Source organism: Cynocephalus volans, chromosome 10, assembly GCF_027409185.1.
Source record: "Cynocephalus volans isolate mCynVol1 chromosome 10, mCynVol1.pri, whole genome shotgun sequence".
Lineage (NCBI taxonomy): Eukaryota > Metazoa > Chordata > Mammalia > Dermoptera > Cynocephalidae > Cynocephalus > Cynocephalus volans.
Window position 1 is genome coordinate 98,696,367 of NC_084469.1, and position 13,810 is coordinate 98,710,176.

At 38.3% G+C, this 13,810-nt stretch overlaps 1 protein-coding gene across 1 annotated transcript in view; it reads left to right on the forward strand.

Annotated features, from left to right (window-relative positions):
- The window catches only part of LOC134387529 (putative adhesion G protein-coupled receptor E4P), a 49,654-nt gene that overhangs the window by 1,564 nt on the left and 34,280 nt on the right, over positions 1 to 13,810 (forward strand). The window contains exons 2-5 of the mRNA XM_063109980.1: positions 646 to 696; positions 2,450 to 2,572; positions 4,429 to 4,548; positions 5,215 to 5,255. Of these exons, the coding sequence (XP_062966050.1) occupies positions 646 to 696; positions 2,450 to 2,572; positions 4,429 to 4,548; positions 5,215 to 5,255 (335 nt within the window). The remainder of the gene's footprint in view (positions 1 to 645; positions 697 to 2,449; positions 2,573 to 4,428; positions 4,549 to 5,214; positions 5,256 to 13,810) is intronic.

Below are 13,810 nucleotides of genomic sequence, written 5' to 3' on the forward strand. Positions count from 1 at the left end.
TGTTAGGTGAAATAAGCCAGACACAGACAGAGAAATACCACATCCTCACTCATAAGTGGGAGCTAAAAAATAAACAAATAAATAAAAGAAAGAAAAATACAACAATCACAATAATACATTGAACTTTCAAAAGGAGAGAACAGAACTGAGGTTACCAGAGGTAGGAATTGGTAAAGGGTCATGAAAAACAATTACATTGTATAATGTTGAATATATTAATTATCCTGATCTGAGCATCACATATTGCACACAGGTATTGATATCTGTACCCACAGATATGTACAATCAACTATGTCTCAATAAAAAGCAAAAAAACAAAAACCAAAAGAAAAAGAAACTTGAATAAAGTGAAAAGGACCTTTTTGTTTTAATGGCAATAGGACATTGTGTCAGATGACCATTTATAGGAACAATCCTCTTTTCCTGACCAATCTAAATTTTTATACCTAAATTATCTCCTGGGCTTTCAGAAATTGGGACATACAGCTGCAATCAGATATTCCTCTCATGCTTTAGTAGTATGACTCCCACTCCCATGAATCTTGTTTTTACAGCCTGCACGGAAGAATTTATAGCAAAGCTAGCACGTATGACTGGGCACTGGCATTTTTTCTTTTGAAATATCCCGTCCTCTCTCTGTTCCAGGTCTCGGTGTCTTGCTGGCTCTGTCAGAATCAGAAGCCAAGAATTCTGAAGGTGAGTTTACTCATAACCAAAAGCTAAAGGAAAGAAAATCGGGATACGGAACCTTCCTTCACAGGAGGGAAGGAGTCCTTTCCAAGAGAGAAAGCACTGAGTCCCTGGCGCTTTCTGCCTACTCCTTGGACCTCCCAAGGGCTGTTCCCCCTTTTCTATCATCACCGTCATCACCTACATTTACTCAGCTCCTCCATGGCACCTGGATTGCTACCGAACAAATTACGTATTCTATCTCATTTGATCCTCATGATATTCCTGCAAAGATGGTAATAATACTATCCCCACCTGACCAATGGTCTTCTGGAGAGGTAGCTGGCTCAAGGTCACATAGCTAGTGAGTGTTGGACTCTGCTCTTTCTTTCCCAAAAACCTGTGTCCTAAGTCATTCTGGAAAACACTTTGCCTTTACCCCAAATCTTGGGTGGTTTTCCCAAGAAGCAGACCTTGAGACAAGGACTTGAGAGCATGTCATTTATCTGGCAAGAGATCCTAGGAAGCATGAGCTGGAAGTGGGACGTGACATAGGAAACAGGCGAGTCAATATAGGACCCATTATCAAACAAGTTACATGTGGTCAACCAGACTTGATCCTCTGGGGGAACTTTTGGGCATAGTAAAGAGAAGGCACCTCAGGGTTATTCCCTCTGATGGGAAAGAAAGCTATTTTAACATTATTGCTATTAAAATTGTGGTGAAATATACATAAAATAAATGTACCTTTTTAACCATTGTCAAGTGTGTCGCTCTGTGGCATTGAGAACATTCATGTTGCTGTGTAACATTACTGCCAACCATCTTCAGACTTTTCCATATTCCCAGACTGGAAGTTTGCACCCATTAAACATGAACTGCTCATTCTCTCTCCTCCAGACCCGGGCAATGGCCATTATCATCTCTGTCTCTATGAATCTGACTGCTGTAGGTACCTCATACAATCGGAATCATACAGTGTTTGTCATTTTGTGACTGGCTTCTTTTACTTTGCATAATGTCCACATTGTAGCATGTGTGGAAATTTCCTTCCTTTTTAAAGCTGAATAATATATCCATTGTATGAGTGTACCACTCTTGGTTATTCATTCATCCATCAATGGACATTCAGGTTGCTTCTCCCTTTTGGTATCATGAATAATGCTGTTATAAACATGGGTATACAGATATGTCTTTTATAGCCTGCTTTCAGCTCTTTGGGGTATAGGTCCAGAAGTGAAATTGCTGGATACTATTATAATTCTAATTTTTAATTTTTTTGAGAAAGTGTCATACTGGTATTCATAGAGGTTGCACCATTTTATATTTCTACTGGTAGTAAAAAGGGTCCCAATTTCTCCACATTCTCATCAGTGCTTGTCATTTCTTTTCTTTCTTTCTTGATATTAACAAATCTTGGCTTTTTATAGACTGACTCCTGTCAGTCATTGATTGAGAGAGCTGCCACTGGGAGGGAGGGCATTGCTCACCTGGTGTGCAAAGAGGACTCTGGTGGCCAGAGAAAGCCCTCAGGTAAAGAAACACGGGTGGCTGGTAGTGGAAAGTTCTACTGTCAGGCAAAAGTGGTTGGTTCTGGTGGTGGAGGTGGGACCTGGATGGGCTGTGAGCATCTGTGTTCAGCAGTGGGCTGGGTGCCACAGAGGTATTCCCAAGCAAATATTCTTCTGACCATGGCAACTGGTAAATTTTAGATGCTTACTGAATATTTCTTGAATGAATGAATGAACAAATAAATGAATAGATTCTGTGTTTCTTGCAGCTTTCTGTCCTGCATGTCCCGAAGATGCTAGCTGCTACAACAGAACGCTGTGTGCTTGTAAAGATGGATTCCCCTATGGTTTTGATAAGACATACTCGTTTGGGTCATTTGAGAAATGTGAAGGTAAAGACATATTTATTTATTTATTATTTTTTTGATTATACGTATTTATGGGGTACAGAGTTGACTATCAGTATTTGTGTACAGTATGCGATGATCAAATCAATATTATTAGCATATTCATCATGACAAATCATAATTATTCTTTTATTTTGGATAAATAGTCCCTTATCCAATTAGTCCCTTATCCAATAGTCCCTTATCCAATTAGTCCCTTTTTCCACCTGTAGTAACTACAGATCTGTTCTCTCCTTCTGAAATTTCAATGTTTTATTGTCGTCTCTCTTTCTTTCTTAGCTCCTACTTATGAGTGAGGACACATTTATTTATGAGATTTTAATTCAATGACTCATTAGTGGTAACTATTCTGGTCCATATGTCCTCTGCCCAAAACACATAAACCCATAGCCCAAGGTACAGCTATTTGCCAGGTGAGCTTGTCCCTGAGTCCTTCTGATAGAGAGAAGTATGAGTCATTGGCCCAGGGAACCTCCCTCTGTGGGTCGCCTTGGCTGAACCTCAATTCTGGTCTATCTGCAGAAAAATCCCAGTGACGGGACATACAAACATTACACGAGACAGGATGTAAGTAGTGTGGTCCTTCCATCCCACTTGCAACTCACCCTAGTACTGTTTTAACTTACCCTATCTCTGTCTGTTTACTACTCACTGTGTATTTAAAACTGATTTCACAAACTGTGTGATTCGCCATTAAAAACAACAACACACCATTCTTACTCGAGTGATTTGACACACAATCTTTACCATGTTCTAAAGCCCCATATATATGAGTGTACTTCAAAAAGTTCACGGAAAGATTAGTGTTACCTTTTAATTCTATTTTTCCACAAATCTTTCGAAGTACCCTTGTGATTGGGTCTATTTCTGATCTTTTAGTCTATTCCACTAGTCTGTTTTTATTTACTTATGCACCAGTACCTCATTGTTTTATTAAGGCATTACAATATGTACTAATGTCTGCTAAGGCAAGGCTGGTCCCCACCTCGTGGTTTTTCTGGCTTCTCTTGCATAATAATATCAATTTGTCTCACTTCATAAAAGACTTGTAGGTATTTTTTATTGGGATTTAAATGAATTTATAAATTAACTTAGGAGGAACTGTCATCTTTATAATATTGATTCATCATATCCAAAAACAGGAGATTCTTGTCTGGGTACATTTATGAACAACGTTGGGCAGTAGAGATTCTGTGGATAAGGGAAATGGTAAAGTTCTATGAAAACGAAAAATAATATTTTTTTTTGATTCACAGTTTTTAATGAGTGTGAGACTTGGCTGGCAATGTGCACGCAGGAAGCATATTGTAAAAAAGAAATTTTAGACTATGCCTGTAGCTGTACAGTCAACTATTCTTTCTTCAACTGGTTGGCTAGTTTAATGGATATTGAACATATAGAATGTCATGGTAAGAACCTCCAAATACTCTTTCCACCATGAAAAAAGAAGAGTGGGGGAGGGGGAAGAGCCTCTGAACGATCTACCAGTTTCAGACCAGAGTAAGAGAGCAAAGCTCTTTCCAAATTCTCATCCCTCATCTCTTTGTTGTCCTTGATGTCTTTTCCAAGGAGATGTAATCCAGGCCCAAGGCTTCCATAACCATCTCTATGTAGATACCTTACATATTTATGTTTCCAATGCGGTCTCTCTCCTGGGCTTCCAAAAGGACATCTCTAAATTCCTTCTGAGCTTCTCTACTTATTTATCCCTCACTCGCCTTAAATTCAATTTCTACATGTATCTGTCTGCGTATATACTAAAGCTCATGACTTCATAGTGATACCTCTGATTCCAGTCTAACATCAGGAAGATGAATAAATAGATTCTGTGTTTCCTGCAGCATCCTGTGGATGCCCTGAAATAGCCAGATGCCACAACAAGACCCACTGTGCTTGTGAAAATGGATTCCGACCTATCTTTATGAGAAGATACACCATCAAGTTCCATGGGAATTGTGAAGGTAACAATATTTATGAGTTTCAATTCAATCACTCATTAGTGATAAATATTCTGGTCCATGTGTCTTGTGCCCCAAACACATAAATCCGCAACCCAAATAAAACTCTTAGTTCTTCCCCGGACTAATTACAAAGTACACCTATTGGCCGGGTGTATTTGCCCCGAGTCCTTTGGACAGAGAGAGAAGGTGTGATTCATTCCCCAGGACACTTCTGTCTGTGGGTCCCCTTGCTTGAACCTCAACTCTGACCCATTATCAGAGAAGGCTGGAGAAGCAAAGATATGCAGGACATGCAAACATTGCTCTAGCTTTTCTTCTTTCCTTATTTGTAACTTCTCTCTCCAACAGTAGGAAACCTAGCTCTCACTATCCACAAGGGGACATACTTGATCGATTTTACTAAGCTGTATTCATATGGTTGATCATTGTGCCTGGCTTTGAGTAGGTCCTCAATAAATACTGGTGACTGAACTATTGAACTGGCACCCCGTCCCAATTCCCTTTTAAAATTCTACTGTAGAGTACATTTTTTTGTTCATAGAGGGGGGTTAAGATGGGCTGCAGAAAAGTCCAGCAAAGACCCAACTTGAGGGTAATTGGAAGAAGGGATGTAAACCAGGGTGTGCTTTTTCCCATATACCATTTAATGTCTACTTTCTTTCCCAGACCTCGGTAATGAGAAGGAAGAATTATCGGTGGATATTTTGGTGAGTGGGGTGAAGCCTGGGTTTGGAAAACACCTGGTTATCCTTACCATGTCGTTTTCCTTCTCAAACACTACAATGGCTCCCTATGATTTTTAGGAAAGAGAAGTTTTCACCCAGGAGCAATTTTGTTCTCCATCCTAGGTGACACCTGGCAGTGCCTGGGGACACTTTTGGTTGTCACAACCTGGAAAGAAAGTGTACTACTGTCATCTAGTGGGTAAAGGCCAGGGATATACCTCAACATCCTGCAGTGCTCAGGAAAGACCCTCACAACCAAGAATTATCTGGTTGCAGATAACAGTAGAGATAAAGAAACTCTGGAAGAAAGTGACAATTCCTCAAATGTCATTCAAAGCCTGCATCGGGCATCTTAAATCTTATTCCCACCCTCACCTAGTAGCCCCTTAATAAATATGGTTGCTTTCTGGTCTTACCCAACCACGCTTATGTATATTTCTGCTTTTTAAAGTTTCAGTGAGTATCAACCTAATTAGCTTTACTGCTTTTATAGAAATATCTGAGGATAAACAGAAAAATGGAGAATGTTGCAATAAAGACTACCCAACTACCTCAGCCTGTGGAATCGACCATACGGAATGCTAATTTTCCTTCTTCTGAGAAGAATGCAAATTCTGAGTTTGATATCGGTAAGATATGCAGAGCAGATTCTTTATAACCATTAAACAGGGATCTGGCCACCCAAATATGTGTGGGTTTTTCCTCCATACTGACCAAGTAATTCTTTAGTGGACAGCGTCCGAATGCCCTGTAATTCAACTCTGACACTATCTACCTGCAAATAGTGTCAGATTCCATGGGGTGAGGGCTCAGTCCTGCCAGACTGCTCCCAATTTCAGAAGCCAATGCATGTCCCAAGATGTAATCTGTACTACCGAATGACTGGATGTAAGTCGGAGTCCCCGTGACCTCCTTTTTGAGTTCCATTAATCTGCAGAGCTCATGGAAACACTTTACTTACATTTACTCAGTTATTATAAAGGATATTGGAAAGTATACAGATGAACAGCCATATGGACAAGATGCATAGGGCCAGGTATGGTGGAAGGGGTAGAGAGCTTCCATGCGCTCTCTGGGCTTACCCCTCTCTAGGAACCTCTGAGCGTCCAGCTATCTGGAAGCTCCCTGAACCCTGTTCTTTTCAATTTTTATGGAGGCTTTATTACATAGGTGTGATGGATTACATGATTGGCCATTGGTATTGTTGAAAACGTAAAGTGAGGCACAATAAAATTTTAAAGAGTTTGAGCAAAAAAGGATTCATAAATTGGGCAGCTCCAGACTAGTGGTGGTGTGAGAGGTCTACCAAGGGAATGCAAAGAGTAGCTTTTACAGGACAAACAGAATTAAAGCAAAGAATATACTTGATTGGTTACAGATATGCAGTTATCTTTCTTGGTCTATCTTGTTGGAAAGTCTCCAGTTATGTAATTACACGATTGCTGTCGGTTTCTGATTTGAGTTTGAATTCTGTTCTTCTTTTATATAGGCATTTATCAAAAATAGCTCAAGTTATGTTTTCTTTATGTTTGCAAATCATGCAAGGTTGAGACCACATTTGAGGGCTAACTGTTTTTGCCTGGTGTGCAGTGTGAATGTCTCTGGTTATGTCATTTGGTATTCTGGTGAACTCTCTGAGTGACCCATATGGCAGCCAGCATGAAGGTTGTCATTCATGATTGGTTGTAGTGATTTTGCTGAAGTATAAAGTCATGCACTTTGAGCTCTCAGGATTCAGACAAAGGGAAGTTTTAGTTTTTAGTGAAACCGGAAAATTTCGGGATTCAATATCATACAGGGGGTATGATCAATCTTCAAAGAAAATAAACAGGACTAGAATTTGATAATGAGAGTACTGTACAATCTTTTTAAATACGTACACACATTTTTACCAAAACTAATAATAGGTAAATTTATTTTACAAAATATGTTTAATTTTATTAATCGTAACCTGATTATTTACATACAAAAAAACCCCTCAAGAGTAATTCTATGCATATTTTATTTATTTATTTAAGTTTTATTTTATTTATTTACTTTTCTATCGAAACATAATCAATCATACATATTTGTGGGGTACAGAATTGACTATCAGTACTTGTGTATAATATGTGATGATCAAATCAGGATAGTTGGCCTATTTGTCATTACAAAACATATTCATCCTTTGTGTCCATTAACCGATTTCTCCCTAAACCCCTCTTATTTAGGAAGCTCTGGTTTTCAAAACACTCTGTATGAAATTCTGCTGCTACACATTTAAACAAAAAACAGTTTCTTCAACCTAAATTTATGTTGTTTCTCAGCACAGCACTCTCCCGAGTGAGCCACGGGCCGGCCCAGTTTATGTTGTTTCTAATATAGTAAATATGGAAGTCATGGTGAGGGATTGACATTTGCTCTTTATTAGGCTCTTCTCTCTTTTCTGTCACATTCCAGTTGAAACTAAGAAGTTAAGGGCAAAACAGACAAGAAATCTGCCAATTAGATTGAGTCACTGATACAGACCTCTGCGGAACCCACTTTTCTTAAATAATCAAAGACTTTATATAAGACAACATGAAGCATAAGAAATTATCCTGATAAAACTCAAAATCCTTATTTCCTATTCAAATTTCTTAAAAGGTAATAAAAATATTCATAATCAAGAGCAGACCAATACCCAAGAAAATATTGTCTTTTTAACGGGGAAAAAAATTAAAATTTTAGCTTTGTATTAGTACATCTTTGAGCTTATTATTTTTTTAAAAACATTATAAATAAATCTATCTAAATTTAGTAGCTTAAACACAAGTAAAAAAAAAATTTTTTTTTTTTTTCGGAACATCTACAACTTTCTATACCTATTCAGTTTTTGTCTTTTTCTCCTTTTTTAAATTGTGGAAAAATCTGTCATCTTGCTGTAAGTCAAAATTGCTCTTATTTTCCCTTAATGTAAACAAATACCCTAGACAGTCAGCCCAATGTATCCAGGGGCTCTGCATCTGCAGATCCAACCAACTACTGATGGAAAATACATGAGATGAGAATACTGTGGATGAGGAATGAGTTTTTGTATCCGTAATTTTCCAGGGCCAACTGAAGGACTTGAACATCGGAGGATTTTGACATCCACAGGTAATCCTAGAACAAATCCCCCATGGATTCTAAGGGACGACTGTATGCTTTTCTGTATTAAAAAACATCCTTCTTTCTTTGTACATTTTTCGTATATAATTATTTCCTTTTATTCATACTATTTCCTGCAGTTTTAACTACATATATTAGTTAAATTTCTTAACCCTTAGCCATGTTAATATCTAGTGAAAATAAGGAAGTACATACTTTTATAGTTCTATAGTTTTAAGTAGTATAATCTTCCTGATAGCATAGCACATGCTCATCAGGGGACCCAATTATCTCCAGTTCCTCTTTAATAAAAAGCCAAAATATCGATAAGCTTAAACTTATGTTCAGTAATTAAAGTTTTAGTAGTTCACCTAATTTCGACATAATCTAAATATTTCAATATTTAATGGATGTCTATGCTTTCATATAGCATAGCCTGAAGGTTTCACGTTATCAAAAAGATTTTGGAGATGGTTTTCAAACAGACTGTCTTACCATTTTATGTTGCTTATTAATAGAATACCTGAAACTGGTTATTCTATTAATGTATTTTTTGCAGTTCTAGAGACTGGATAGTCCAAGGTCAAGGGGGCACATCTTGTGAGGGCCATCTTGCTGTTGAGGACTCTCTGCAGAGTCCCAAGGTGGCATAGGAAATCACAGGGTAGTAGGAACGGGGATTGAACATACTAGATCCTGTATCTCTCCTTTTTCTTATAAAGCCACCAGTCCCACTTCCATGATAACCACATTAATTCATTAACCCATTAATCCATCAATTTATTGACTTATGAATGGATTAACCCATTCACGAGGGCCGAACCCTCATGACCCAATCACCTCTTGAAGACTCCACCGTTCAGATTCTGCAGTCAGTTTTCCCACCTTCTTAATACTGTTTCAATAAGATTAAACTGTGTTTTGGAGGAGACAAGCATTTAAACAATACCATTCTGCCTATAGCCCCCCAAAACTCGTGCTCTTCTCACAATCAAATACATTCATTGAATTCTAATGGTCCCAAAGTCTCATCTGTTAGCCTGTGATATCAAAAGAAGTTATCTACTCTCAAGATATGGTGAGATAAGTACAGCGTGCACGTTCCCATTCCAAAAGGGAGAGCGGGGTCAGAAGAAAGGAGTAACAGACCCCAAGCAAGTTCGAAACCCAGCAGGGCAGACGTTAAATCTTGAAGCGGGACAATAATCCTTTACTCTATGTCCAGCATCCTGTGCACACTCGTGTGGGGGGTGGGTGCTCAAGGTCTTGGGTAGCCCTCTGCCCATGGCTTTCCTGGGCTTAGTCCATGATTTAGCTTTTCCAGGCTGGTGTTGCACCATGGTACCTCTGTAATTCTAAAAAGTCTCAGTGGTGGTCTTGCTCCCCTGACTCCACCAGGCATTGCCCTGATGGGAACTCTCTGGCATCTCTGACCCCCTATTTTTGCTTGGCATTACTCTAGTGGAGGCTTTGTGTGGTGGCTTTGCTCCTGTGACAAGTATGTGTCTGGGCCCCCAAGCTTTTTCATACATCTCTTGCAATCTCAGTAGATGGAGCCACGTCTCTGTAGCTATTACATTTTGCAGGCCTATAAAATTAATAGCATGAGAACATCGCCAAAGTTTACACTTTGTATTTTCTAGAGCAGTGGGTTGAGCTCCACCTGGGGCCAGTTGAGCCACAGCTGGGTCTGCTGAGGAGAGCCACACTAGAATACAGGAAGCAACGACCTGAGGGCATCTTGGGCAGCCAGCCTGTGGAGGGCACCCTGGGTTTATACTCCGAAATCATCCTGCCGTCACAGGCCTCTAGGCCTGTGACGGCAGGGACAGCCTTGAAAATCTCTGAAATGCCTTCAGTGTCTTTCTTGCATTTTCTTGGTGATCTAATTTTTAAAGGAAGTTGGTGTCGATGAGGTTCAGATAGAAAAGGCAAGAGATCAAAAAAATTAGTAGATTCATAGTAATTTTTTGTTAGTGCACTGCACAGATTCCTTTATAGAGGCTTAATGACTTTCTTGCCAGACTGCAAACTCCTTATGGGTCTCTTTTACTAATCTATATTTATACGTCTATATTATTGTGCTAGCCTATATTTGTATGGTTTAGTGTGACAGTATTTAATGTTGGTTTTGAATAGATGCCCAATAAATACTGATGACTGAATTATTGAAGTGGAAGTCCCATTCCTACTCGCTTTCTTTCTTTTTTTTTTTATTGAAACATACTTGATTGTACATATCTGTGGGATGCACTGTTGAATGTCAATATCTGTGTGCAATATGTGATGCTCAGATCAGGATATTTACTGTACTCATCCTTACACATGGTAATCATTTTTTGTGGCCCTTTACCAGCTTCTCACAAACCCCTTCCTCCCCTGTTTCCCACCTCTGTTGGCTTCAGTTCTGTTCTCTCCTTTTGAAAGTTCAACAAATTATTGTTTGTTGTATCTTTCTTCCTTTTAAAAAATTTGTTTATTTTGGTAGCTCCCACTTATGAGTAAGGACATGTGGTATTTCTCTGTCTGTGCCAAGCTTATTTCACTTAACTTAATTTTCTCTAAGTTCATCCATGTTACTGTGAATGGCAGAATTTCATTCTTTTTTATGGCAGGGTAGTATTCCATTGTGTATATATACCAACCACATTTTCCTTATCCAGTAGTCCGTGGATGGACATTTAGGTTGGTTCCAACGTTTGGCTATTATAAACAGAGCTGTGATAAACGTGGGAGTGCAGGTGTCCCTTTGAAATGATGATTTCCATTCCTTTGGGTATATACTCAGCTGAGGGATTGCTGGATCATATGACAGTTCTCTCTGTAGTTGTTTGAGGACACTCCATACCATTTTCCATAGTGGCTGCACTAATTTACAACCCCACCAACAGTGCAGGAGGGTTTCCCTTTCTCCATGTTCTTGCCAGCATTTGTTATTCTCAGTCTTTTTGACGATGGCCAGTCTAGCTGGGGTGGGATGATCTCAATGCAGTTTTGATTTGCATTTCCCTGATGCTTAGTGATGTTAAACATCTTTTCGTGTGTCTATTGGACATTTCTATATCTTCTTTTGAGAAATGCCTGTTCAGCTCCTTGCCTGTGTTTTGAATGGGTTACTTGTCTTTTTTTTTTTTTTTTTTTACTATTAAGTTGTTTGAGATCCTTGTATATTCTAGATAGGAGGATCCAGATCAGGATATTAATCCCTTGTCAGATACATAGCTTGCAAATATTTTCTCCCATTCTGTAGGTTGTCTTTTCACTCTGTTAACTGTTTCCTTTGCTGTGCAGCAGCTTTTTAGTTTTGTATAATCCCATTTGTTTATTTTTTTCTTTTGCTGCCTGAGCTTTTGGGGTCTTTGCCCAGTCCTCCTTCCTGAAGTGTTTCTCCTATGTTTTCTTTTAAGAGTTTAATAGTTTCAGGTCTTATATTTAAGACTTGAATTCATTTTGAGTTGGTTCTGGTTTATAGGGAGAGGTACAACTTTAGTTTCATTCTTCTACATATGGATGTCTAATTTTCCCAGCATCACTTATTGAAGTCTTTTCACCATTGTATGTTCTTTTTGCCTTTTTAAAAAATCAGTTGGCTGTAAGTAGGTGGGTTGGTTTCCAGATTCTCTATTAAGTTCCATTGGTCTGAGTGTCTGTTTTTATGCCAGTACCATGCTGTTTTATTTACTATAGCTTTGTAATATAATTTGAAGTCAGGTAGTGTTATGCTTCTAGTTTTATTATTATTTTTTCCTCAGGATTGATTTGGCTATTCGGGATCTTTTATTGTTCCATATGAATGTTAGGATTGTTTTTTCTATTTCTGTGAAGAATGTCATCAGTATTGTGTTGGAGATTGCACTGAATCTGTACATCACTTTGGGTAGTATGGACATTTTCACAATGTTAATTCTTCCAATCCAAGAGCATGGAATGTCTTTCAATCTTTTGATGTCCTCTTTAATTTCTTTAAGCAGTGACTTGTAGTTCTCATTGTAGAGATCTTTCACCTCGTTGGTTAGGTTTATTCCCAAGTATTTTATTTTTTTGGTGACTATTGTAAAAGGACTTGCTTCCTTGATTTCTTTTTCTGCTAGTTCACTGTGGGAGTATAAAAATGCTACTGACTTTTCAGTGTTGATTTGTTGATTTTGTATCCAGCAACATTACTGAAATAGTTAATCAGTTCTAAGAGGGTTTTTTTGTAGAGTCTTTAGGTTTTTCTATGTATAAAATCATGTCATCAGCAAACAGGGACAGTTTGATTTCATCTTTTCTGACCTGGATGGCCTTTATTTCTTTCTTGTGCCTGTTTGCTCTGGTTAGTACTTCCAATACTATGTTAAATAGGAGTGGTGAGAATTGGCATCCTTGTCTTGTTCTTGCTCTTAAGGGGAAAGTTTTCAGCTTTTCCCCATTCAGGATGGTATTGGTGCTGGGTTTGTCTCACATGGCTTTTATTGTACTGAGATACTTTCCTTCTACACCTAATTTGCTGGGATGTTGGATTTTGTCAAATGCTTTTCCTGCCTCTATTGAGATAATCATATGGCTTTTGTCCTTGATTTTGTTGATGTGGTTTATCACATTTGTTGACTTGCATGTTGAACCATCCTTGCATCCCTGGGATGAATCCCACTTGATCATAGTGTATAATTTTTTAAATATGTTGCTGTATTCTGATTGCTAATATTTTATTGAAGATTTTTGTGGTGATGTTCATCAGAGATATTTTCTTTATCTGTTCTTTTTCTTTCTTTCTTTCTTTCTTTCTTTTTTTTTTTGGTTGCATCTTTGGTTTTTATATCACAGTGATGCTGACCTCATAGAATGAGTTTGGAGGAATGACCTCTGAGTAAATTTTTTGGAATAGTTTGAAGAGTATGCATATTATTTCCTCTTTAAGGGTTGGTAGAATTCAGCAGTAAAGCCATCCAGTCCTGGGCTTTTCTTTGTTGGGAGGTTGCTGATTACTGCTTCAATCTGGGGGTGGGTTGTTTGTTTGTTTTTTATTGGTAAAGAGTATTCATTGGGTACAAAACCAACCATCACCACTTGTGCCCAAGATGTGATGGCCTGATCAATACTAGCAGAATGCCCATTACCACAAATTGCAGTTATGCCCTGTGGCCCCCACCCAATTAATCCCCCACTTTTGTTGCTTTTTGTTGGTTTGTTCAGGTTTTCTATTTCTTCTTGGTTCAGCCTTGGTAGTTTGTATGTGTCCAGAAATTTATCCATGGCCACTAGGTTTTCAAATTTGTTGGCGTATAGTTGTTGATAATAGTCTCTAATCATTCTTTGTATTTCTGTGATATCAGTTATAATGTCTCCTCTTTTATTTCTGATTTTTGTTATTGGGCCTTCTCTCTCTCTTAGTTAGCAAGCTAATGGTTGTCTATCTTGTTTACCTTCTCAAAAAAACCAAGTTTTTC